General features: G+C 43.5%; 2 protein-coding genes across 30 annotated transcripts in view; one reads left to right on the top strand and one right to left on the bottom strand.

Annotated features, from left to right (window-relative positions):
- Positions 1-25,555, bottom strand: part of FLT3 (fms related receptor tyrosine kinase 3) — a 35,039-nt gene extending 9,484 nt beyond the window's left edge. For 4 of the 15 annotated variants that reach the window (XR_014942171.1, XR_014942172.1, XR_014942174.1 and 1 more), the window contains exons 1-11: positions 22,522-22,939; positions 19,128-22,129; positions 14,533-14,657; positions 13,565-13,767; positions 12,976-13,091; positions 10,904-11,021; positions 9,859-10,010; positions 9,135-9,274; positions 8,902-9,055; positions 4,828-4,993; positions 1,290-1,396 (exon numbers count right to left, since the gene is read on the bottom strand). Coding sequence is in view for 8 of the 15 variants with exons in the window: in XM_085536310.1 (XP_085392436.1) it covers positions 1,290-1,396; positions 4,828-4,993; positions 8,902-9,055; positions 9,135-9,274; positions 9,859-10,010; positions 10,904-11,021; positions 12,976-13,091; positions 13,565-13,767; positions 14,533-14,657; positions 19,128-19,230 (1,384 nt within the window). In the remaining 7 variants the exon portion in view is untranslated. Of the gene's footprint in view, positions 1-1,289; positions 1,397-4,827; positions 4,994-8,901; positions 9,056-9,134; positions 9,275-9,858; positions 10,011-10,903; positions 11,022-12,975; positions 13,092-13,564; positions 13,768-14,532; positions 14,658-15,740; positions 16,079-19,127; positions 22,130-22,521; positions 23,464-23,900; positions 24,664-25,422 lie in introns of those variants that run through there. The other 11 variants (XM_085536314.1, XM_085536313.1, XM_085536317.1 and 8 more) reach the window with 9 other exon arrangements.
- A 420-nt stretch (positions 25,556-25,975) lies between these two features.
- The window catches only part of PAN3 (poly(A) specific ribonuclease subunit PAN3), a 73,297-nt gene continuing 72,312 nt past the window's right edge, over positions 25,976-26,960 (top strand). For 13 of the 15 annotated variants that reach the window (XR_004305969.2, XR_014942175.1, XR_014942176.1 and 10 more), the window contains exon 1: positions 25,976-26,438. Coding sequence is in view for 11 of the 15 variants with exons in the window: in XM_015852068.3 (XP_015707554.1) it covers positions 25,988-26,438 (451 nt within the window). In the remaining 4 variants the exon portion in view is untranslated. The remainder of the gene's footprint in view (positions 26,439-26,960) is intronic. The other 2 variants (XM_085536320.1, XM_085536326.1) reach the window with 2 other exon arrangements.

Raw genomic sequence — 26,960 nt, 5'->3', positions numbered from 1 at the left:
AATCCAGGCACTGAGTGTGGAGAAGGTGGAGAAAGGACATATCTTCTCCGTGAGCCTGGATGACCCCAGCATGGTGCTCATGGCTAAGAGGAAATGTAATGGAGAATTCGTCCGTCCTTTATGTGAAGATATTTAACTCCACACAATATATCCACTTGGACTAAAGCTGGGACAAAGCTATCCCCAAGCTGGATGTTCTTTCACCAGCCCTGCATAACTGAACACTGACCTTTCCTGCTGGTAGTCACCTTTTGCTATGTTGGCTGTGGGGATATTATCAGTGGTTCACTTCTACCCATTAAATTAAGACTCAGGTCATCTTGCGCTCTGTCATGAAATAAAGGAGGCCAAAAACTCTCCCAGATAGTTATTATGGAGAACATGAGGTCGAAATATCTAACTCAAAGCATCTAAATAAGAGACGTACTCTGGCTTTGTGGATCTTGAAATCAGATATTCAAAGACATGCTCAGGTACTCAAGTATATTGATTTCTTTGAAAAGCAAAATACAGTTTAATTCATAGAATCATAGAAGCACCAAGGTTGAAAGAGACCTCAAAGATCATCCAGTCCAGCCATCTACCTGCCACCAATATTTCCCACTAACCATATCCCTTAGTATAACATCTTAATATTTCTTGGACACCTCCAGGGGCATTGACTTCACGACCTCCCTGGGCAACCCATTCCAGTGCCTGACCAGTCTCTCTGAGAATTATTTCCTAATGTCCAACCTGAATCACTTCTGGCACAACTCAAGGCCATTCCCTCTATCCCTATTACTAGTTACATGGGAGAAGAGGTCAACACCCACATCACCACAGCATCCCTTCAGATAGTTGTAAAGAGTGATGAGCTTACTCCTGAGCCTCCTCTTCTCCAGACTGAACAATCCCAGCTCTGTCAGCTGCTCCTTATCAGGCCTGTTTTCTAGATCCCTCAGCTTTTTTACCCAGCAAAGAGTGTACCTGTCCAAGCTGTGGGCTGCCAGCTCTCCAGAAGAATACTGTGGGAGACACTGTCAACGGGCTATCCCTCATTCACTAGGAGATCACTAGATCATAGAATTCAATATCTAGGCAGAGATCACTCTGAAATTTAAGCCACCTAAGCTCAAAATGGATGGAGACAATGAATATTTAGTTGTATCTCTTCTATTGTATGCCACAGCAAAAGTGAAAAACAACATGTAACCTCCATTTGCATCAGTGATAAACCCTGATTGAGAGATCAATGTTCTCCCTCTCAGATTTGGCCACATTGTTACAGGGATTCTTTTCTCACTTACTTCTCACGTACAAAAAGAATTTTTTCGTCACGACCGTATCATCATTTTCAGCATAAAATATATAGATCCCAGAACGGTGATGATGGCTGCAGAACTTCGATGAAATGCTGTGGAGCAAAGAAAAGGGGGGAAAAGGACAAAAGGCTGTCTTGAAAACAGGTTCTAGATGCAGCTAATATTAAAAAATATACATCTTTGAAACAATTCAACACCTTCTAATGATGAATCTAGACTAAATTGTTTAAATTAATCCAGAAAGAATGTAAATGTCTTGGAATTTCTTTCTCCCTGCAGTACTAATTTCACCTTGCAATTTATTTATTTATTTATTTATTTATTTATTTTTTTCACATTTCCTTGTGTGCATCTGGGCTGTAGGGTTGTAATTTTGTGACCATTGGAAGACAAGCTGTATGACACATCCTGGTGCAGATGCTAAGATCAGCAAAGATTCAAGTTCTCTGCTCTCTGAAGGATTTCCATGTGAGTGTTTAGCTGATACAATAAGAACTATTATGAAAGAGAAGTGAGATAGTTAGGATCATACAAGATAAACCTCCCCACACCAGAATGTCTAATGGAAACTCGGAAATGAGTTCATCATCTGAAACTCTGTTTCAATGAGAGAAAGAGTCAAGAAATCTGTGCAGACTTCTGTTAACCACTATAGCCTGTGGCCCAATGGATGGTAAGAAACCAAGACCCAAGACCCAAACCTGCAGGAAAATGCTTGTGACAGTGGAAACAGTGAAGGAGAGCTCTAAGAAGTCCCTGAGAAGAAATTATTAGCAGAGGACTACAGTGAAATAAAGACTGAGGCATGACTGACCAATTGAGTGAGGAAGAGACAGGGAGAGGGGAATATATCACCTTACAATGTTAGTGTCCTATTTTTGTCCTTTTGGTTAGGTTATTTTTATCAGAATGATTGGTAGATTTAAATGTCATCTTTTGCAGATCATCCACATTTGGACAGTGCCCTCAGACACAGAGTTTGGATTTGGGGTGGTGCTGTGTGGAGCCAGTGGTTGATCTCAGTGATTGTGTGGGTTTCTTCCAACTCAGGATATTCTATGATTCTATTTTTCCAGGGAGTTGGAAGTAAACATTAAAAGACCATACTGGCAATAGAAAAAGCAAGACAAAGCAAGATCTTGCTCATTAAACATGATATCAAGCAAGAACTAAGACACCAAGTATCATCACATAATTCTAATGCAAGAAAACTGACACAGAAACTACCAGGAATTTTGCCTTCTGATGAATGCAACATGTCCATATCAAGTTACTGGATTTTGAATGTCTTCATCTGAAATGGCCTCAAAGATGTCCCTGGAACTCAAGGGATTTTTCTGAGCTCAGATCCCTTTTAAGCTGCCTCAACGGCAGGTCAAACCACAAACCATTTGGTGCTTTTGAAATCCTAGGTCTGAAGGATTAAACCCTAATGAAATAATGAGAAAATCATTAGAAAAGAATGACTTAGATATCTGAGAGTCTATGGGGACGTGAAATAAATAATATAAATCTAAAAGAAGTTATTATGTATGTGAAAACTCATTTGCTCTTAGGAGGGAAGTGAAAATCATCAGTGTGATAGAACACAGGCAACAAAAGCAGATATAAAATGGGAATTCTGAAGCAATCAGTGAAAACATAAGGGCACTGACAGAGAGATGAATCACTGGGACTTGAAATCAAAAGCTAAAGAAGGGGTCAGAGTTAATTAATACAATTTAATATGGTTTGTAATCAGGAAGAACAGCTTGATAAGGAAATGACAGAAATCAGAAAAGGGAAAAACAGGAAATGAAAAAGGATATGAAAGGAGTAAAGTAGAAGTGTGGGATGGGATTACACAGGAGTTGACTAAAATGAGCAAAGTTAGACTCAGAATACGTTAAGGTATGTGTTGATGTTTTTCATGCTGTTTTGAGAGATCTTCTGCTTTGAAATTACGTTCAGACCTATGGTGTTACAGCTTGTAGCCAGAATTCCCTCACTTCATTCCCCTTACTGCTTCTAGAGACACCAAGCTGAACAAAACCCTCAGCTCTTCCTGGGCAAGCTCCAATGGTGTGGGGCCACAGGTGGGAGCAGTCCCCTAGCCCCACTGGGCCACAGAGGTTGTCTGAGGTGACGCATGCATGGAGGCCACCAGCAGCTGCTCTCTTCTGATTAATGGGTTACCTAAGCTACGTCAAATCTCTCAAAGTTGTTATTGTTGGCTCATGCCATAGCACCTTCTTATCTGGATCGAGTTACACTAGCTGCCAAGAGTCTAAGGAAAAATTACTCCTACTCCTAACAAGTCCATGAGAGCCACTAAGCAAGTAAATGTGGTATTATCGGGCAAAGATGAGCAAATTCTCACGGCTGTCCCATGAGACCTCATTTCCAAAATCAGACCACAAAGAACAGACCTGCCTAGCCCACATCAGGCATGCAGATTAGTCACCGGCATTATCAAAGTTTGATGACAGTCCTCACTTTATCAGCAGGGACAGAGTTCCTTGGGTCACTGCCAGGATATGACAGTTTACTGATCTCCACTGAACTATCTCTGAAACATGCAGAGATCTGACTCCAGTATCCTTCTGATGCAACAAATACGTCAGTCTGTTGTGAAGATGACTTGAGAAGCTAGTGGATATGATCAGATGTATCAAAAATACTTTGGGAATGAAGCAAAAAAAAGGTGAAAATCAAGGCTGTGACAAGGTTTTTAGGAGACGATAGGAATATGTAAGGAAATTGGTGTGGGTAGATTAACATCTGCCTACATCTTGCTTTGTTTTAAAGCTAATGCTTTACAAAGGCAGCGTGGCTTTATTTTCAGTAAGGTGAATAAGAGCTGTTACCTTGAAAGTATGGGACTACTTTGAAAGAAACTCTGAAGGAAATTAGATAATCTTATCAAGAGATTTGAAAGCCTGGGGAATTGAGAAAACATTAGCCTTAAACGGGACTTGTGCCAGAACTTCATTTTAGGAAATAACAGAAAAGGTAGATAAATAACGGGTTTATTCACAACATGTTTTGCAACAATGGAAGAATACATGACCTAGGTAATTAGCAGAACAGTGTGTTTCTGTGGCACAGACAGAGCTGAACAGATCTAAAGGCAGCTTGGGAAACTACAGGGCCCCAGGCTTGATTTGAGCAATAGCAAAGATACTGGGAACATCATTAAGGACAGGATGACAAAAGGGGAACATACAGAACTTGAGATCCAGTGTGAGTACCGCAAAGGTGTTGTAACTGAGAAATTATGTCAGAGAGGAGAATGGCAAAATGTATATAATCTGAAAAGCTGCATAACTTACCAATGTGTTTATTATCTCATGGATAATAAGGAGATTCTATAGGTTATCTAAACAAATAGCTGTTGGAAGCCAAATTACCATTGGACTACCATTAGTTAACATGGCTTTATCGCCTGATAAAGCATATAAAAAATACAAAGAGAGCACAAAATATGGATAATAATAAGACACGAAATGAAAACATTTGAAATGATATCGAAACATTTCAGTACCTTCGTCCATCCTCACTGTAACTTTGCCTACATGGAAATGTTCTCTGGGAAAAAAGCCACACGCATTTAACTGGTGGATACGCTGTGAAGTTAACCTCAAAGCAAAACTCTTCATCACCGATTTCAAAATCTTCTTTAGAATCGGTAATATTTATAAAGCCCTTTTCTGAAAAAAAACCAAACAAGATAATATTGATACTATGTTAAAAAGGTTGAACTGTTCAATGAATGAGTTCTGACATCTGTGTTTTAGCTTCAGTTGTCACAAGTGAAAAATAAAGTACCCTGTTACATCACAGAAGGCATCCTGTTAATCAAAGGAAGATAAAGCTTCAAAAGTGAAGTGGTGCGGTGATGTCACTGCATTCTGCTCTGAGACTGTGTGATATCTGCTGGAGTTGTGGATATGGTCAGACGAGACCATTTCTGCTCTACCCACCCTACAGAACCTCAGGTCCAGTAACTCCACTATTGTTTCTTTGTTTGCCTTAGGTGTGTGTTACGGGTGCTAACAGCTGTGTCTAACAGAATAAAACCATGTGGCACCACCAGCATAAACAGATGTTAGTAGTCTCTGTTTCTGTGAAATGAGCAGAAAGTTTTGTAAATAAATCTTATAACTGCTCACTTATTTCTCCATCTAAATTAAAATTATTTTTTAACATGCGAAAGCATTGTGAAGGTGTGCACTGAACATGTGCTGCAGGTGCTTTCCTTGCTTGCGTGGGATTGGTCTCACCTAATGGAGCTATCTGAAGTTCAGTGACCCACCTAAGTGACTTTGGACCTCTGATTCAATGTAGGGGGGTGGGCATTTCTGCATATATCCCATCCTAGAATGGAAGATAACAAAGACGTCTTGAAGTGTTCTCTACAAATACTTGCCTCATGCCACTGTCTGCTGGAGGAACCTAAGTCACTGCTGGGGCTAGATGTCTCATGAGCTGCATTGATTTCAACCCCAAGAGACTGAACAACAGGCATATGTGGGAGGCAACAGTCCAAATGGCATCAGCAGAGCTAGGATCAGCTCTGTGAATATCACAGAATCATAGATGTTAGTGAGCTCTGGAGATGCTCAGAGGAGGTCCAACAAGACAAGGTTGTCTAGACCTGTGTCCGGTTGAGTTCGGACTTATGGGAAACTCATGCCAGTGTTAAATCAGCCACATGGTGAAAAAAATGCACTGTAGAAGTATTAGTCATTAATTATTAGCTTATTATTATTATTATTATTATTATTATTATTATTATTATTATTATTATTATTATTATTATTTTGGTACATTTAAGGGTATTTCTGCCAGAGAAATAATGAACATGATTTTTAATGATAGAGAGGTGAGCTGACATTTTGGGGGCTGGAATCAAAGTTTTCGTGCCACAGCCTTTATTATGTTTGTTTGTTGCTACTTGAAACTTCATAAGTGTTATAAAACATCTTGCATATTCCCAAATTCAGATTGCATGCTGCTAAAAGTTCTTTACTCAGCACTGGTTGAAACTGAAGATAAGACCTGCAGGAACACAAAGCCTTGCAGCTGCAGCTGTTGGCACAATCTCTGTTTAGCTTTTAGTGTCTAAGCACCCTGCCTGATTTGACCAACTGAGGAGGATGAGATAAGCTGCTGAAGTATCAAGTAGCAAAGAGCAAGCAAGATGTGTCTGGCTATGAGGTGTTGGAGACCAGAAGGCCATCCATCAGTGTAGTTGTATTAGACAAAATCCCTAGGCAAAAGTGTCCCAACTGCTTGGTAAAGTTACATCACCACCGATCCTAGTGTAGCTATAGGTGCAGATTCATGAGCAGTGACGGTCTGAAAGTAGGACACCAGGCATTTCAGAGGTTGCTACCCTGTCACACATACATGAAATTTCTTTATGTATAACTGCTGAAATTGAACTTGGTGTGCCAGCACCGACCCGCTCTGGCAATGGCTGTCATTAATATATTAAGCTAAAAGCTGTGACACATCAGAAGTGCTACATGTGATGTCCATGTATAACCTTGGAAAGGGAAGTGTGAGGTAAGTAACATCTCCTCTCATTAATTCAACAGATATTTTCAAAGCAAAGCCAAGGAGTCTGCAGAGGTTTCACAAGTATAAAGTGATATTAAGCAGGGTACAACCCCCATATTTGGGCATACTGGGGTCAAAATGAAATAAAAACAAAATTCAAGTTACAAATTTACAACCTTGAATGGAGAGTGATTCACGTGTTTCCTATCATATGATGCTTAGACCTAAGAGTTTAGGGATCAAAGCTGATATTTCTGAAATGAGCTCTGGTACTAGAAAAAGAGGAGAATTTTACCCTACCCAGGTATCACACTCAGTTATTGTAAATCATTGCAGAACTTCCTGTTCAAAAGTAGGCAGAAGCTGAAAAGGGGATATTACACTGGAAAAGACATTTATGAAGACACCAGGGCAAGTAGTCTCACTTCCTACCACCCCAAGCTTAGGCATTGCAAACTCTGACAGTAGCTACATCTAAGATCAGAGTTATGATGTGTGCTTTGGGGAGTCTGAATCTTGGGGGTGGAGAGCCCAACTCCACACATAGCTGTCACAAAATGGCTCACAGCACTGACTTCAGCAGCACTGCCCAGGCTACAGCTTTCCTTTTTATGCCTTATTTCCAGACCTATGCCTAGTTAGCGTATTATCTCCACCTGAGAAATAGGTTTGCTGCTGGAGCTGTTATGGGATAATGTCAGGACTGTTGGCTTTTAGATTAACATGTTGCCTAAGTAGGATGAATTTTCCTTTGGTATATTTGAGATTTTTTGAATGTTCAGTCCTTGGGTAGCTCGGTGTTAGGAGAATGGTTCACTTCAGTGCCTGAGAAGCAGAAGACAAATAGACCAGCCAGTAACAAAGCAGCAGTTGTCTCTGGAGCTTCAGGTTTCCCTTCCTACCACCACAGCTGCAGCATGTCTCTTGTGAGGCATTTTGCCAGCTCTGTCATAATGGGTTGTTCATGATCTCTTTGCACACTGTTCACACTTCATGCAAAAGTTTTCATTCTGCTACTAGTTCCACAGGTAACTGAACTAGAATTCTTTTGCAAATTTTCTTTTCCCTAAATAGTTTAGCAAACAGAAATGGCCATTTGTCAGTCATTCCCTTGCCAGAAAATGAAATAGATCTTTCTCTTTTGTTCTGTGTCTTGGGTGAGAATGTCACCTCCAAGAGACTTGCAATTGTTTGGTTGCTTCCTACTAGACCCAGGTCAGACCTGATGCAAACTTTCTATTTGCTTTTTTTCTGTGTTGCAGCAATGAGCCCCTGAAGGGACTGTGCTTGCAGATGAAGTAAGAGACTCCATACCAGGCAGATGCAGATGGAGGATGTGGTGAGGAGACCGAGGTTATGGCTACAACTTTCCAAAACTCAGGGTGGAGTCATAACAGAACAATTCTATATCACAGTAGATGAGACCATAGTAGTTGAGTAGTTGAGCTGGTGGTCTCCAGACTGTGGCCAAACTCATACACAGAGCACTAATACCTGAACACAAGGACAGGTCATGCTCGTAATACTCTTTGCCAGCTCCAAAAATGGTGTGTTCTGAAAGGCTTTTCTCCTAGTTGTATGCTCTGTAGCTGCCTTAATATGACTTGGTAGCATAAAAGTTCCTATGCCCAGAAGCCCCGGGGCAAAGCTGCCAGTAGCTTAGTGTCCCCACAAAAAGCTGCCATGGCTTTCTGTCACACTGGTTTGGAGTCTCCTACAACATCATGAGTTGACCCTCAGCCTGTGCATCAAGAAATAACCACAAAACCTCCCAACGGTGCCTGTTCATTTCACCTCTAAAAGCGCTGTCTTTTAATGAGAGTTATTTGGAAAGCAATTTGGAAAGAAAAAAGTATGTTATCGTCAGGGTCCTGAATGACTCAGTTCAGATTAATCTCTTGGCTCTCCTAATCTGTTGCTAAGTGTAAACAGGATTTGTTCTTAGAAATCACCAGGAACATGTGTTACACACCTGCAAGCAAGGAACTACTATACTGAAAACAAAGCAAAACAGCCAGCCCAGGGACAAAATTAACACTGGGGTTAGCATTACCTAAAACAGTAACCAAAGCAGTTTGATTTGGATGAGCTGTAGAAGAGCAGGTATAACGTCCGCTGTCTCCTTTTCTCGCTGCTGAAGTAAACATGTACTGGATCCGAATGGCTGAGCGGTCTGTTTGGTACTCCAACCCCTCAAACCGGTACTTCTGGATGTCAACAGAGATTTCCTTTTAATCCGCTGATGGTGCCTAGTATTGCTTGTTTTAAAACATACTGGTTTCTTACCTGCTGTGCTTCTTTGTTTTCAGAAGATAAATTGATTCTGAATTTGTAATTCTGATAAGCAGCTCTGCATCTGATCAGCAATGGCTCCCCAACTTTGAGAAATAACTCAGCTGAAGGTGCTGCTGGTCTTTGACTTAAATCTACAAAATGAAGCATGGTCACAAAACAACAGCTATGATTTTGCCTAGAAAAATACTCATTTAAATCTATGTTTGTTCTTCTAATGCTGCATAGACATCCATTATCATATTAGAATGATCATTAGAATTTGAGAAAATTACTCATTAACCATGAAATCAGGAAATCTGGTAGATTAGATATCTCAAACCAAATGCTTGTCATGATCTACAAGCTGTATATATATAGCATGGTTCAGCACGGCGTTTAGCACAAGTCAGGCTTATTAAAAAAAAAAACAAAAGACTAACAAACAAAAATTTTATGCTTTAAGGATATTTTGAAGCACATCCACAACAACAGAGCCTTAAAAGCATGCAGAAATGGATGATAGCTCTTTAGAAAAGGCAAGAGGCTGTTTACAGAGACCACAAAATAGCTGTAACGATTTAGGATTAAATACAAGACAGAGCAATTGCATTCACTGATAGATTTGTTCCAGTGGTTACAAACAACTTAGTCCAGAAAGTGAATTCAGGCAAGCTGTGCAACCAACTCCAGCAGCAGGATCCAGCTCACACATACAAAAACCCTCTGGGGAAGTTACCTATAGTGAAGAGACTGGAGCATTCTCTGCCCAGGTCATTAGCTGCACAGCACCATATGTAAGTTTCAAACAATTCACTCTGATATAATTCATATTGTACCTTCTGTATGCCATCTATTTCTCCATTTTCTTCATGCATTTTATTAAGGCAGCTGTAATTACAAGCACAGTTATTCACTGACTTATTTGGTTAACCTCAAGCGAATAAATCTGATAAATCTCCAAGCCATGAGAATATGCAAACAATAGTGGGAAAATTTGATCTTACACAGCAAAATAAAAGGAACTAGGAAAGGCAAAGATAAGAAAATAAAAATGTCACAGCCTAGGCATAAGAATGATCTGAAATCCCCCAAATACTCTGAAAATGGTGCATGAATGGGTAATTCAATAGCTAAACAGAGAAATCATATAGGTTGGGCTTTCACATCACATCCCTGTATTCATGATGATGGAAACTGCTGTAAATCCAGCAGAAATGAAATCCCAGATCCCACATTGCCACACAGCAGAGAAAGGTATTCCCTATGGCCAGGGTACGAGACACACTGAGGTCTGTTTGCTTTGAGCTTATGTGCTGCTTACTTGAGCACATTCAAACAGTTGAGGAATCAATTAAATATGTTAATAGAATGAGAAAAAATCATCTAGATAGGAAATGATACGATCCCTTATGACTTCTTCCCAGCTTTAATGCAAGCATATTTCTTTTTAAAGTGAAAAAAAATTAGAGGGAAAGGAGATACTTTAGATTTGTTCTGGTAACATTAAGATGCCAAAATCTGGAACAACATTTCCAAGCCAAGTGCTGGAGGTTTCCAAAAGAGTGCAACAGCCAACATTTCTACGAAATATGTGCTCCAAAGTTCCAGCAGTGAGTCATGCAGACACATGGGTGTGCAGCTCTGCAAACATGGACCAAAGTTCTTCATTCTACAGCCAACTCTCCAGGCAGACCCAGCAGAACAAAGTTTCTCCTTTCCTCATCAGAAATTGGTAAGCTCTCGGTCTAGAGGTTCATTATGCATAAAAACCTGTGCCATACCTCTTTCCACGTGCTTTGCAAAATGTCCACTTCACAGAGGGCTGGGGGTAGCTCTCTGATACGCACTCTATTACATCCAGTTTTTCAGATATCCTGAAATAGGGTTTGCCCGGTTTACCTGTTAAAAATCATGCAACGGTTTAAAAATGCTGAAATAATTATTATCGAGCAGACACTGCCTTGCTTATCTCACAGTACATGAAGTCACAGAGAGATGAAACTTACGCCGTGAGGTTTCACTGCTGGGGGAGAATGAAATGATTCAGCCCTGAGCATATTGAGGGTTGGTCTCAGGGGCTTTTCTGTCTTTATTTGCTAAATGAACAAATTGACTATTATCAGAGACCTGCACCAGATAATGACCCTGAGGCTGACACCTTGCTGTTATGTTGGTGTTAATGTGCTGGTGTTAATTGGATGTGGCTACCAGTCATCCCATGGGAAGGAGCACAGACACCTTTGGAAACCACATCCCAAGCCCCTGGCCTTTGGTGGAGCAGCTGTTAAGACTACAAAATCTCAGTCCCAGATAGGATTGTTGCATGCAAGTCAGACACAGTGGAGGAACAGCAGGGGACCACGACTCCTTATCAGCAGCAGGCTTCTCCACGTAGGTCATCTTACATTACAACTTCCAACTGAGAGACTGACATTTTCTTTAGAGCCATGCTTTCATTTCCGGTAAGGTGACACATTAAGGCGAAACTAATAATTTTGGCTTTTTAATATCTTGTTCATTTCTCTCTTATAAGCTTGGCCCAGAGGGCTTTTTCTTTACCTACAGAGAGTCACATCTCAGTTGAAGGGTTCACATCTAGTGTGAAGGATCTTATGAGAAGTAATTATAGCATTAGGTTCACAGGAGCAGATAGCGCAATCCAAGCCATTGATATGGAAAAGATCTTTACTGAGACAGTTTTGAACTGCTCTCGCTTGTGCAAGTAATAACATTTTTTTACCTCTAAAGCCTAATTGACGTGGTACTAAAAGTAAATTTTAATCAAAGTTTAATACCCTGTCCTTTCAATGAAGCTCTTAAAATTGTAATTGGGACACCCAGTAGGTCTTCAGATAAAATAAGGAGAAACTGGAGGTGACAATTCAGGCACCTGAGAGTGAAAAAAAGTCACTTAGAAGAAATATTTTTAAATCAAATAAAGAAGGCATAAAAATGTTGATTAAATGTTGACTAGTCACAGTTTATTAGAAACAAGGCAAGTAATAATGCTTGCTATTTAATCGTCCTCTAAAGGGGCTTAGTCTTAACAACTCTGTCAGAGTTTCAGCTCTTTGGATTGATTTTTTTGCTTTCTTTTCCTTAACACCTTTAAAATCTGTGAGTTTTGCATTTAGATGTGGGCCCTTCCAGACAAAACAAAATGTCATTTCCTGTCTGTTAGAAAAGAAAGAGAAATCATTTCAAGTCTTGAAAAATATTTTCTCGGACAACTCTATTAGGAAATGGAAAACTGAATTCTGTTCCATCCTCGGGGATGTCCCCTGTGTGGACCTTGGGGAAATTCAACCAAATCTGCAAAGCTGCAGCTTGTTTGAGCTCTGCCATGTCTTGCTGGTCTCAGCAGTTACAGTGCCAGCATCTCTGTGCTGAGCAGATGTAGGGCTGGTGTATCTTACTCTGAGACCACTAAGAACAAATAAATCCACATACAAGAAAAAGGCAGCCCACAAGCTTTGGGAGCACACAACAACCACCTTTTATCCAACTCTTTTGGCACAGAGGGAAATCTCTCAGAGCAGAGGGCTATTGCACATTTACATCTTCATTTGCTCATCTGCTTGTTATCAGCTAGTGAAAGTTAACTTGCATGCAGTAAAGCAGTCTGTGGTTTTGACTTCAACCACTGAAGACAGCTACAAGTTCTGTGCAGACCTCAGAAGGTGCTTGAAACACGTAACGTGAGAGAAGTGGCACCCAGCATGAGCTCAGCAGATGAGAAGAGGCGTTTGGGAAGAGAGATGCCTCCATGCATCTCTCTCGATCTCAAGAGATCTCAAGCCTCTCCTCTGAGACCTGCTGATGGAGAGAATCCTGTTGTCTGAGACATACTTACTTCGGATGAGAATAGGAACAATGATGGTGTAATTGCTGTTTTTACTGATGACTGAGATAGTGTATTTTCCAGCTTGTGTTTCTTTTATTTGAGAAAAAGACAAAGAAATAACATACCTACAAAACAGGAGATAAAGTCATCTTTGTTAACTGGAAGGTAATTTGCTTCAGTCACAATAATAGTATATACTCCATTAGCTCTGTGCTTGACAGCATGAAAAGGTATTCAGAGATAACAGTACTCATTATTTACATGGCAGCCTTTACCCCAAAGTGTTTTCATCTATTTTCCTACCCATGCAGCACCACAGGACCTTACAAGCACAAGTACCCAAGTGCATGCCTAAAGCTGAGCACTGGGAAGGATGGACTTAGAACAGCTGGAGAGATTCACAGGGAAGTACTCTACCTACAGTCCCATCCCAGAAGCCCTGCACTTGGAGGCAATTACCTTCAATTGATGACAGGATTTAAAAAGTTAATGTATAACATGGAATCATACACAAACAAAGTCATGCACAATGTATGTTTGTATCCTAAGAGAAACAATCCCTACCATGTTCTTTGATTCAGTACATTCCTTGACTTACTGGTTATCTGAATCCAATGTAGGCTCACATGCTTGGACTTCTCTAAAAAAACAGTGGCAGGAAATGATCTCTGAAATGTTCATTATTACTCTTAATTCAATATCTTCAAACACATTTGCTTCCACCTTTTTAGTTGGTTCATATATGTTCTCTGCACCCTGAGAATTCAAATGGCACTCAAGATCTTCCAAAATATTAGAGATCTGCAACACAATAGAACAGACTGTTGTGTATTCAGTGGCAATTAGCTTTGTTTTCCATTTCATATTCAAATGTCATCAAAGGATGGTCTTCTGGGAAAGTCTTCATAAATTAACAGTGCCTCCTAGTTCCCAAATGTAAAGAGATATTGAACTAAAATAACACCTTCAACATACTCCTGTTTTTTTTCCTTCTGTCAAACATTCATAAATATGTTGGACTTGATGATCTTTGAGGTCTTTTCCAACCTGAGTAATTCTATGATTCTATGTTGAATTCTACTACACAAAGAAGCCTAATAGGATTCACGTTGCATTAGTTAATTCTGTTCCCTATGAAAGGCCATAACAGAGCAACTTCAGCCAGAAACATTACAGTTTCACATAGTGGGTATGCTTTGCTCTCATTTTTGCTTCCCTTCTTGTAGAATCATGGGAGGACAGATAACTACAATGAAAACTTTCTTTTTGAGACTTCAATGCAAAGGTGGGGCCAGAATGTTTTTCATTGTCCCAGTACTTGCCATCATGGAATCCAGACAGACCTCAGATGCTCATGGGCTTCACTGGGCAGAGAATGTTTGGCTTGGGTGACTGCACACCATTCATTTCCTCACTAGTGCATACTGCTAATGGTGAATTGCAAATGGAAAGCTCTGCAGGCACTCAGATAGCTGATGGCAGACTAATGAGTCTTTAAGTTTAGCTAAAGGAAGAGGTGTCAAGTAAGCAGATCCACTGAAGAACCGTCTTAGATGTCTCCCTTACCTTGGAAGATACTGATGTTTCTTCTGTCCTTAAAACTCCGTCCCTTTGTCTGATAAACACGCACATAATCTCAGATGTGCTTTGATTCGTTGCAGAAGTGAAAGTCACGGCTGTCATAACAAGAACTATAAAACAGAAGTAGAAAGCAAAAGTTATTGTCTATCTCTCTGCCCAGGGGTAACCATTTTAATGAAAATAAGACATAACAAAACAGAAAGATTGTGGGATTTTTTGGTTAGAAGGCAGTAGAAATACATAACTATATGGGTGTGCATTTGCAGACTGCCTTTGTGTATCAAGACTAAATGCAGAAGCGATTTGGGGAAGCTTTCAACACCACAGACACTCCACACTTTAAGCGTCCGTCCCAAACGTAGCCGAATGCAGTAGGAGAAATCTGGTTCTCGCTGCAGCCAGCCAGACCTCTTGTTGCCATAAACTGAATTAGGATTTCACAGAGACCTATACGTACGCAGACAGGGAAAAACCTGCCCTTCGCATAAAGCTCTCGCCCGGTGCCCGCGGACTCGCTAAAGCGCAGGGGGGACATGAGACCACGAGGGGGCGCCCCTGCCGCGGCCGGCAGTTTTTTGTCTGTAATTCATGGCTTTAATCTGAAAACGGTTATGCCTTAGCACGAAGCAAATGCTGAAGACTGAAGTTGTCCTGCCTCTTCTGGTTTGTGGTTACCTGAGGAAGAGCTACAGGGTTGTATTCAAATTCTTATTTGCCTCTCATTTCATTAAGAAAACTTTCTATGTACCCACCATGTGAGTTGCAGATAAAAGCTCAGCTCAAACAGCTGAACTGTTCTCTTACTTGTTATTCATTTTGTCTGCTTTGCATGGGACTAGCTGGATCAGTGACAGATAGATATAGCTGGACCTTGACCCCACAGTGACTAATCTGCAGGGAGCCCACTGAAACCCACAGCTTGTGCCATTCCAGCCAATCACAATCCAGTTTACAAAGGGTAACTGGGTCTGCTGAGATATCCCTTTTTGGTTTTTGGAAGACCTTCCTAAGTCACCTGGACATGGCTCTGGGCACCCTGCTCTGGGTACCTCTGCAGTAGCAGGGATTGGGCCAGGTAGCCCCCAGAGGTCCATTCTCATTTCAGCCATCCTGTGATTCTGTGAATGAAGGGGTAATTCTTTGGGTAAAGAAGCACTGGAGCAACGCTGCCACAGAATTACTCCACTAATTACCAAGTGGTGCTGAGCTGTCCTTGTTCTTGAGCATTTTCTACAGGATGTTTGCTCACAGGGATGGCACATGTTTGTGCTATTAACGAGCTGGATAGACAATGCTGAAGTAAAGCAAACAGAGAGAGACCTCTGTTAATGACATAAGTAAGTTTGCTTTGTAACTCTTTTTATTTTGAACTATGTGTTTAAGTACTCCAGGCTCATTACCTGACACGCTCCAGCACTTCTACCAGTATCTGTGGAATTACTGCTTTCCTGCAAGCAAGTGCTGCTTTAGTTAAGTACCAAAAGGTAAAGGTATGACATTTCCAGCATCTCATCAACAGTGAGAAAAGGATCTGCCCAGAGAGAAACGAAAACAGAACACTGTGGAAAGTGAAATGATACCACTTGTCATCCCACTGGTGTAAAACTTCTCTTTTAAATGAAAACAAGGTTCCATAGCAGGCTACAGTACACTGTCTTTTCCTTTCTGGACAGTGGGTGAGGGTGTGAACAGGGACAGCCTGAAGGGCCATTCCTTTGAATGGGAAATAGGCACAGAGCATTTAATCAGATACCAGTCTAGCTTTGTTAACCTCTTATTCCTCATGGAAGATAGAAGAGTCTAACCTTCAAACACAACGGCAGCTTTTAGGGTATTGACTGTGTTTGAAGGTTTACAGATCCCTTTAGGAAGCATTTGACATTGTATTTCTGCTCAGAATGCCATAGCAAGCTCTTAAATGTATTTCACTCATTAGCAGTGGGGTTAAGTCACATGGGAAATAAGGTCTCTCAGCCCACTTGAGAAGTGCTGCTCCTTCTTGTCTCCAAACTCTGATTTTTAGTTCCCACTTTCCTTTTAAAAATGTGAGATCATTGGGATAAAACAATACTGCTGCTAGACGAAACTGGAATTACTTTCTGCCTCTATACTCCCACTCTTCCACATTTCTGCTCTGTGAATGTTTTACTTTCCAAGTTCAGTTCTGTCAGCATTTGCTTTATGTTTTCATCCCTGCCTTTTGCAATGAGCACTTCTATGGTGATACTCAGAAAAACTAGCTCAACGTAGTGACCCTAAGTAGGTTTTCAGTTAAGAGCACAAGATCTTGAACACTACTGAGCTTATGCCATGAACTTTAGTATCTTTCAATAGCTGCATTTTCAGAAATGCAGGAACAAATGAAGGGGAAGCTTGGATTCAGCTCTGTGCTATATTATTTTGGGGTCCTTGCATGCTTCAGGACAGGGATTATAGTTAGGATCAAACTGGATTCCCCCTGTGGTGCTGATTGACTTAATTTCTCTGCTTGTAGTTGAGCTCAGCTTCTGAATGTGCTCTGGACTGCTCACCAGATGAGTGCCAGAGAGCAGAGGGTTGACTGCTGGGATGAGGCCAAATCCTGCCAGCTGCTGGGTCCTATTGCTGGGATTCAGATGCATCCTGCTGGGTCCCACCCATTTTGAAGGTTCCCCTTAAAGAGGAAGAATGTGGTGTCTTATCTCATAGTATTGGGGTTCTTTGCCATGTGGAAGGAACAGAGGGTTTTTGTGCAATCAGATACCACCTAATCTAATCCAGAGCCTGTTAGGGCCTGAGTTTGCAGTCTTTGCTCATACAAAATTTCCTCTCATCTGCCAGCCATGCTGAGATCTTAACAGCTCGGAGCTTTGTTTCTTTCAGGTGCTCTGAAATTGCATAAAACTCCATGAGCAGCTCTCACTAGCAGCGGGTGCAACACGAATAAAGGGGGCAGGAGCAGTTGTTAAAGGAAAGATTCCTCTGGTGAGAAAGGTCACTGAAAGCCTCTGTTTATCACAGAAGTTCTCTTGTGAAACATGAAGCTCTATTACTGCCTCAGTTCCCATCCATCCTCCCACCTCATCCACTAATGCTGTACACCAGATAATATTATCATTAACCACAAACTCTTGTTTAGGATAACCAGAAAACATTAAGAAGATGAGCAACTGGAGTGGTATTTTTAATACATATATCTGCATTTACATATATATTGTACTGTATTTGTTATTTTCTAAAGTTCTTGGTGTTACGTTCTTTGCTGCTGGGTATTATTTATTCCAGCAAAAAACACAGACAAGATGCTTCTTCTTTCTTGAATTTTTTTTTGCAATTCTGAGTGTATAATTCATAGGCAGACCTGATGCCTTCATTCTGCACATGCTGGGGACATTCTCCTTCAGATGTTACTCCAGTTTGCCTTTCCTTTTGCTGGCTAAGTGTTGCAATTTCTGATGGTTATGGTTCATCATACAGATACAGTCTGTATGATGTGTCAACTTACTATTAGGGCTTATCTCTAGATATTACATGGATTTTTACAGGTAACATACCCATCTTTAAGAAATTACATATAACTCATTAAATGCTTAACAGTTTACCATCAAAATTTCTTGTGAAGAGTCATCTGCTTGAGATCTACCAAACCCCAGAAGATAATTGTTGTTGTTTATTCTGTTATACAGCCAGCAAGACTAGCACAGCTTGGTCAAGAAGCAAACACAGAAATCCATCTTTGACTGCTACTACTTAGTAATAGTATCAGCAATCATGCAAAGCAGGAGATCATAAAATACTCATTTTCATTTTTCTCCACCTTCCCTTCAGTACATCATGCAGAGTGTCAGGCATGAATGAATAACATCTAGGATTTGCTCTTTGAAGTAAATATTACTCCTGTATGTGGAGATCAAAATGGACCTCAAGTTGTTAAATAACTTTCCCAGGAATGCACCAGAGCAGAAGAAACCAGGAAAAAATAATAATAAAAACAACAGAAAAACCAACACTTATTTTTTTGGCCTTGGATTTTGAATCAGCAAGATCAAGTTTGATTGGAACGAGTCATTTATTTTAAAGCCAGAAAGAAATAGTTGGAGGCATTTGAGATAAAAGAAACTGTTATTTTCTTTTCTCTTAGCAGTTGAAATGTTGGCACAATTTCTCTCCAACAAACCAGAAACACTTGCTAGATATTAATATCACACCTTCTATTTAGATGGTTCGACAACAAAACCTGCTGATACAGATGCATATTTCAACATATCTCACTCAGATTATTTACCCAGAAAACTGCAGGTATGTTGTTCAGAGTGATCGTGTCAAGCTGGTATTAATACATATATGTCAGGAATACAAAAATACCCCACTGCATTTAGGTGCTTTTTGTCCCAGGCATGAAATGCAGCAGGACAAGAGCCAGGCTGGGAGATCAGAGAGATAAGACAGAGAGGAGGACACACAGAAGACAGAAGAAAAGCAGGATGAAAAGATGCAGGAGAAAAGGAATGGATAAGAAGCCAGGGGAGAAAGAAAGGCAAGGTACGAAGGCATGCAGTGAGAGGTTGGGAGGTTCGAGGAGAGGGTTGAGGAGACCTTACCTTGTAGGTGCAGCAGACACACTGCCATGCTGGTGATGCCCCGCTGTCCCCAGCCCCAGTGTGTGCGACCCAGCCATGCAGGTGGTGTCTTCAGGGCACACATCACTGTGAAACTACTTCTTCAAAATCTAGAACCACAGACTTGAGACTGAAGGAAACGGCTGTGTGCCAGGGAGCTGAGGGGCCTCTTTGGGGCTGAGGGATGTTACCAGTGGTGGTAAGGGCTCTGCCCTGGTGGCATCTGGCTTTCTTCCAGACAGGGGAAGCAGCTGCCCAACCTGGGGACTTGTGTCAAGAGTGAGAGTGTGGCGGTGGCCAGGATCTGTGCTTACCCCACAGGGAAGAGAGAACTAGCGCTGCCTGCAGGAAGGCTCAAAGTGAGCTCCAGATGCTCTGAGGCTGCTTCGCAGATGACTTGTTCAGGGGATCAAAAATAAAGGCCTCTGGGGTCACACACAGACACAGGCCTCCAGGGGTACAGCCATCAGTGGCTGCTGGTCCCTACTCTGCTTCACCCAGTGCGCAGCTCTTCAGCATCTGCCTTCTTGTTGCTTATTGTTAGTTGGCATGCAGAAGTCCCCTACAGCAGGAGTTCCTCTTCACTGGATTGTTACTGGACCTGTCCCTCCAGAGGGGCAGTCAGGCTCTGGGCTGCCACATTCATATATTGTGTCCCTTAGAAAGTGGATCCACTTTTATGGGCTAAACTGTTGCATTGCCTTCAGCTTGCTACTCCCGCTGAGGCAGTACTTTTACTTGCTGGGGACTAAAAAGTCTTTCTGCAGTGGTATGGGAACTGGAAATAAACAGTCCTTGCCCAGAAAGCTTGCATGTAAGAAAATAAACTCGATGTCAATAAAGCATTCTTAGAAACCTGCCAGAGGTTACATCTTGAATGGATTTGGTTGGTATTGATACTTGGAAAGAGCTTCTTTGGTATGGACTAGAGCTAGACAGGTATATTGCATGTAAAAGAAATCATAGAAAAAAAATCCCACAGATAATTGCAGAAGTGGAGGAAAAGTCACTGAGGCTAGCACTATTAATGGAGTTTTGGCCTCTTACAAAACTGCCTTAGAAATACAGATTGAGTATTCAACCACCTGCACAGCACAGAAGTGCTTCCTGATGGTTAGGATGACCTCCTGTGTTTCAGCTTGTGCCCACTGTTTTTTGTCCTGGCACTGGGCACAACAGAAAAGAGCCCAACTCAATCTTCATTGCTTTCCCCCATCAGATATTGGTACACATTGATGAGATCCCCACTGAGCTCTTCATTCTCCAGGCCAAACAATTCCAGCCTTTTCACTCCTATCTCATCTACCAAATATCCCAAACTCATGCATCACCCCCCATGCAACGCGAATCAACTCCAAGACCTTTCACTGAACACGCTCCAGTAGGACCATGTCTCTTCTGTTTTTTACATTCCTTTCAATAGCACATCTACATACAGCTTTTGTCTTAAGAAACTGGCTTGCAGACAGTTTGTTCTTCTGAAACAACTAGAAATCTGCCCTAGTCCTTTACTGCTAGTGCTCAGTTGGGTGGCAAGATGACGACCTGACTGAACACCTCCATGTGTGCCAAGAGTGGGTGCCTATCCATTATAATGAAATTTGCAAGTGGGCAAAGAGCTTCATTTTCTCTTACACCTGATGTATTCACTGGACACTACTGAGATTTCATTTAAATATATTTGTCTTTTTATGGTTTAGATGCAAACTGACATAACTTTCTTAATTGGACGATTGTCTTCATGGTCTTCAAAGAAGAGCAACAAAATTGGTGAAGGATTTGGAACACAAATCTTATGGGAAATGGCTGAGGGAACTGGGATTGTTTAGTCTGGTTGAAAAGGAGGCTCAGCGGAGATCTTATCACTCCCTACAACTGCCTGACTGAAGGTTGTAGCAAAGTGGGGGTCGGCATATTCACCCAGGTGACAGCAATAGGACAAGATGAAATGGCCCCGAATTGTGCCATTGGGGGCTCAGGTTGGATATTAGGAAACATTTCTTCTCAGAATGAGTGGTGAGGCATTGGGATATGCTGCCCAGGGAGGTGGTGGAGTCACCATCTCTGGAGGTTTGTAATGTGTAGATGTGGCACAGAGGGATGTGGATTAGTGGGCATGGTTGGGACAGGTTGATGGTTGGACTGGATGACCTCAGTGATCTTCTCCAACCTTAATGATTCTGTGATTCTATGATTAAGTATCAGAAGCTGTTGCTGGTGATACAGTTGATCTGATTATCAGAAGTCTCAAAATGTGTGTGTTGTTTTCAGTTTAAGACCTTATGTGGAATATGTCAGCAATTAGCACAGGACAGTCCATATCTGCTGGATGTAGCCAAAATAAAAGTATAAAATCCATTGTATTTATTTAATTCTAAACACGTTGGACTGTGAGCACGGGAAGATCAAAAAATGCCATATGCATGTAAATGGCCACTAAGCATTTCTCTGAGTCAGCAGGTTTTTTCTTTGACCCCTTGTGGCACAGTGGCTTCTGTTACCAAGGATTTTATCCATGTTATGTCACACTATGGCTGGCCTTCACTGCAACAGTTAGATAAAGCCAGCTCCAGTGGGAGTTGTCACAAGGTAGGAAACTCCCTTGCTAAACTGTAAGGCTGGATTACCAGCATAAGCTGGTATGTTTTATCGCTCGTGCTAATATGAATTCTAGCCTAAGGCTAGACCTCCCCCCATACGTAACTGACATACATATTAGCATACTACATTATTACTGTAGGTGTAAGAAGGAGCACTTCAGGGTCAGCTCCTGACTTGCTGCTTGATTTGAATTCAAAACTTAACTGAGTGAAATGTGAAATGAATGGGAATCTGGTGAGGAGCAATATTAGGCTTCTTCTATGTACTGATGGTAAAACCAAGTACCACATTAGAGACCCATTGGAACTGCCTCGGCGGCCTGGTTCATTCAGTCCAGCATCCTGACTGTCTATGAGTCAGCTGCAAACACTTCAAAGGAAGACCTAAAAAAATGAAGTAACGTTGCAGATTAATCCTTTCAAGAGTGGCAGTTTCCCTTAGAATTCAGACACCAGTTGCTTTATATCCCGAGCTATCAGGCTTAATTACTTAAAAACCAAACCAAAACAAAAACAACAAACCAACAACATAAAACAAAAAACGTATGCTAAATTCCTTTTAATATTACCATGGGCTCTGATTATACACACATTTTCATACATTTTGCTAACTTTCTTTCTTTCTTTTTTTGCCTAATGATATACCACGATAGACTTGAAAGGTTAAAGTCATATTATGCAAAACCACGTTTGAAAAACACGTCCTTTGATGTATTTCAGTAACATTAAGGAAGGGCAGTTTTTTAAGCAGAGATAATATCTCCTAATAGACTTACTCGTACTGTTGAAGAAAAAACACCCCAACAACAGTGCTCAGGCATTATTTTCCCCACTACTTGGTAGGTTTAACAAGATTCCTTCCAACAAAACCTGTCTTGCCCATGCCTTAAAGAAAATAAATAAATAAAAATCACAGCTAGTACAACTCTATCACTCAAAAAGTATTGTCATTCATTTCTATTATCTAATGTCAGCCTGCACTTCAGGATCTGTTTCCACATGGTTTACTAAACATGTTAATTTTGGGTCAACACAAAGAGAAACTGTCTCAATAGCAGGCAGAGCTTTCTCAACACAGTTTCTGATGCTAAGAGAGAGCTATTTGGCACATGCAACCTGATTTGGCTGGGGAAAAGAACTCTTGGCAGGGCTTTCCTTCCCAAGGATTTCCTTTTTAATATCTCCTCCCCCGCCCCCCCTTTCCCCCCCTCCCCAATCTATTTTTAATCTCATAATGTTTTGTTCTCTCTCTCATAAAAGCTCTGTCACTTGGCTGTGCCTGTATATGTGCATACAGGAGTATTTCCCCATTTCTGGGTCAAAAAGCATGCTGCAGTTATAACTTGAAAACAAACTGGGACAAGGCCCAGGGGCATTTATCTGTTTTCCCTTTCTTTCTCCCTGGATATTGTGCAAAATAAATCTGGGTATGTGTCCGAGAGAGGAGCTGCAGCGTTCTCCATAGAGGTATCAGCTTCAATAGACAGGGGACTTGGCTTTGTGAAAATAATGGTAACATCATCACTACTCAGCAGGAGTGCCCAGTGGGCTGCACAAGTTGAAGTTCAAGGATACTGAATGGCTGACGGGACTCCTCACAGTCCTGGCTGGCCACTAGGAACAGGCAGTGGAAATAAAACTGGCTGGGAACACATGATTATGATGAATAAAAAGGTGTCAGGGTCCTAATGGCAACAGGTCAGTCTTCAGTCCCAGACCTTAACAGAAATGATAGGAAACGTGAGAGTTTGTCAGAGCCACAAAAAGAGGCTCATGCCATCTTCCACCTCTTTCCATTACCGGCCCTTTTGCCCCCCCGCCCCCCCAAACCAAACCAAACCAAACCAAACCAAACCAAACCAAACCAAACCAAACCAAAAAGACAAAGGTTGCTTCCAAACTGACTTGTTCAGTGGGAGTTTGATGATCACTACCATCAACACAGGTGGAGAGGTATGCAAAGCCCCATGGCATCATACCGTATGCCTCACTGCTATCTGTGCACCCCAGCTGGCAGGGTCATGTGCCACAGCCCACTTCACTATCTCAGCTCTTTCTGCACCCAGGGTGGCTGTTTCCAACCTGAACTACATCATGGAGGCAGAAATAATGTATGTTGTGTGTGCACAAGCCCATTTGCATCCTCATTCCTAACCTGTATGTATGCAGTTGCAGACAAATGCGTGGATCAGCAGAAGAGCTGTGGGAAAGCAGATTCACAAGACTGAAAACACAGGTTAGAATACACTTCAGCAATGGGAGTGGCTACACAATTGAAGTCTTTGCTTGGACGGACTTATTTCACGTTCAACCAGTTCACCCAGAAAAGGTATTTCCCTATGTGTATCATGAAATCTCTTGTAAGATAACTTGATACCATTAAATCCACAGTACTAAAGCTCTGGATAAAAGATTCGCAGTGCTTGGGAAACCTCAGAGTGAAAGCTGAGATTTTTGTTCTCCCTCTATTAGCATTTTTCTGCTGCCCTCCCAGCCTTCTGACATGCATATATAACTAGTTCACTCAGTCTGATCTTTTAGAAGGGGATTAATGCACTGCCCAGGGAAGTGGTGGAGTCACCGACCATGGGAGTGTTCAAGAAACGCTTGGATGTGGTGTTGAGGAATATGATTTAGCCTGGAAGTATTGGTAATGGTTGGACTAGATGATCTTCTAGGTCTTTTCCAACCTTGATAATTCTGTGATTTCTTTCCAGAGGACACCATACCTGGAAAAAGGGCTGATATTCAGACTGTTGATAACAGGACTTTTGCAGGTGCTGTTGGGTTCCTCTCATCTGCCACACGTGAGCACAGAATCACAGAATGACCTGGGTTGGAAGGGACCTCAAGGATCATGTAGTTCCAACCCCCCTGCCTGGCAGGGCCACCAAACATACACCTTTACTAGATCAGGTTGCCCAGGGCCCTGTCCAACCTGGTCTTGAACACCTCCAAGGACGGGGCATCCACAACCTCCCTGGGCAGCCTGTTCCAGGGCCTAACCACTCTCCTAGTGAAGAACTTCCCCGTAACATCCAACCTAAATCTTCCCTCTTTTAACTTAAAACCATTTCCCCGTGTCCTGCTATTGTCAGCCCTTTCCAAGAGTTTACTCCCCTCCTGGGAGTAAGTTCCCTTCAGGTACTGAAAGGCTGCAATGAGGTCACCCCGCAACCTTCTCTTCTCCAGGCTGAACAAACCCAACTCCCTCAGCCTGTCCTCATAGGGGAGGTGCTCCAGCCCCCTGATCATCTTCGTGGCCCTCCTCTGGACCCTTTCCAAAATCTCCATGTCTTTTTTGTACTGAGGGCTCCACACCTGGACACAGTACTCCAGATGGGGCCTCACAAGAGCAGAGTAGACAGGGACAATCACCTCCCTATCCCTGCTGGCCACCCCTCTCCTGATGGAGTCCAGGATCCCATTTGCTTTCCAGGCTGCCAGAGCGCACTGCTGGCTCATGTTGAGTCTTTTGTCCATCAGGACCCCCAGCTCCTTCTCTGCCGAGCTGCTCTCAAGGACCACTCCTCCCAGCCTGTACAGGTGCCTGGGGTTCTTCTGGCCCAAGTGCAAAACCTTGCGCTTTGCTGTGTTGAACTTCTTGAACTTGAGCACCGGACCTTCTAACTCCCATTCTCCTCCATGACCCCATATGTTCCAAAGGCCTCTCCCACCTGAAAGCTCTCCCCATTCTGGGTGAATACACCAACGCGACCGAGGAAAACCGGAGAGCATCCCGAGGGGCTGCCCAGGTGACACAGCGGAGCCTCAAGGAGCTGCTGGGGGGCAAAACCACTTCTCAAAGGCGACACAGCCGGAAAGCTCGGTTGCTGTGAGGGGCAGGACGCACCGCGCTGAGCCCGCTCAGGGCCGTGAGGCACCGAGCGCCCCGAGGCCGCCACAACCACCCGCTGCCCCCGCGCCCCGACCGGCGGCGGCAGTTCCCACAATACCCCGCTCCGGCGCAGGCGCGGCCGTGCAGCCGCTCAGGAAGAGGAAAATGGCATAAACAACCCGAGGCGCCGGGACCTCCGAGCGACGCCGCCGCCCCCCGCCGCGGGGCCGCCCCAGCGGAGCGGAGTCGCCTCCCCCTCTTTTTTTTTTTTTTTTTTCCCCTCCCCCTCCAGCAGCCGGAGCCCCGGGGTGACGGCGGTCCCCGCGCCCCTTCCTCCTCCTCCCCGCCCCGTCCCTCCCTCCCTCCTTCCCCATGGTGCCGACCCCGGCGGCGGGGCGGCTGCCATGAACCCCAGCGGCCTGCCCTGCTCCTCGCCGTCGCCGGTGCTGGGGCCGCCGGCGGCGGGGGTCGGCGCGGCGGGGCTGGCGGGCGGCGGCGGCGGGGCGGGGGCCGGAGGAGGCGGAGGAGGAGGCGGCGGGGCCGTGAAGCTGAAGTTCTGCCGCTACTACGCCAAGGACAAGACCTGCTTCTACGGCGAGGAGTGCCAGTTCCTGCATGAGGAGCCCGGCGCCGCCCCCGCCGGACCGGGGCCCGCCGCTCCCCTCGGAGCGCTGCCCCTCGGCCTCCCCCCGGCCGCCGCCGCCGCCGCCGGGCCCGGATACCCGGTGCCTCACGGGGCCAGCCCGGGCCCGGCGGCGGCGGTGGTGGGGCCGAAGAAAGCCGAGCTGGGAGCGGGAGGCGGCGGAGGAGGCGGCGGCGGTGGCGGCGCGGGGCTGGATGGCCCGCGGCTGGCGAGTGAGTACGGGGAGGACGCGCTGTTGGTGCCGGGGAGGCGGTTACCGAGCGTGCCGTGCTGCTACCGGAAACAAATAACAACAGCCATGGTGGCTGGGCCGCTCCCCGGGCCGCCCCCGTGAGCTGCTCCATCCGAACCCTGCGGGGACGGGGCGGAGGGGTGGCTCGGAGGGGGGTCTGTGCGGCTGCGGCACCCCGCAGGGCCGGCTCAACTGAGAACGCCGCCCGCAGAGAGGGGAGGCGGTGCCCTGCCCGGCCAGCTGTTGGTAGGGGCAGCCTGGGTCGTGCCTCGTGCACACAACTCCGGCTGAGTCTGAAGTTGGAAGTTTAGAGCGTCCCCGTTGAAATATTATTCCTCACACATTAAAAAAAAAACGCCTGTGGTTTTGTAAATGATGGTTCCGTAGCCATACGTGTGCACGGTGGCTGCAGGAACCGGGTCGGTTTGTGCTCAGCACAGCCCCAGCTCCCTGCGAAGTGTCATGTCTCTTTGCGTGGCTGCGTTATTGATCTGTCATAAAG

The sequence above is a fragment of the Coturnix japonica genome, chromosome 1, assembly GCF_054131305.1.
Source record: "Coturnix japonica strain WE chromosome 1, WE-NBRP24, whole genome shotgun sequence".
Taxonomy (NCBI): domain Eukaryota; kingdom Metazoa; phylum Chordata; class Aves; order Galliformes; family Phasianidae; genus Coturnix; species Coturnix japonica.
This window is presented reverse-complemented; position numbering and strand designations above follow the sequence as displayed.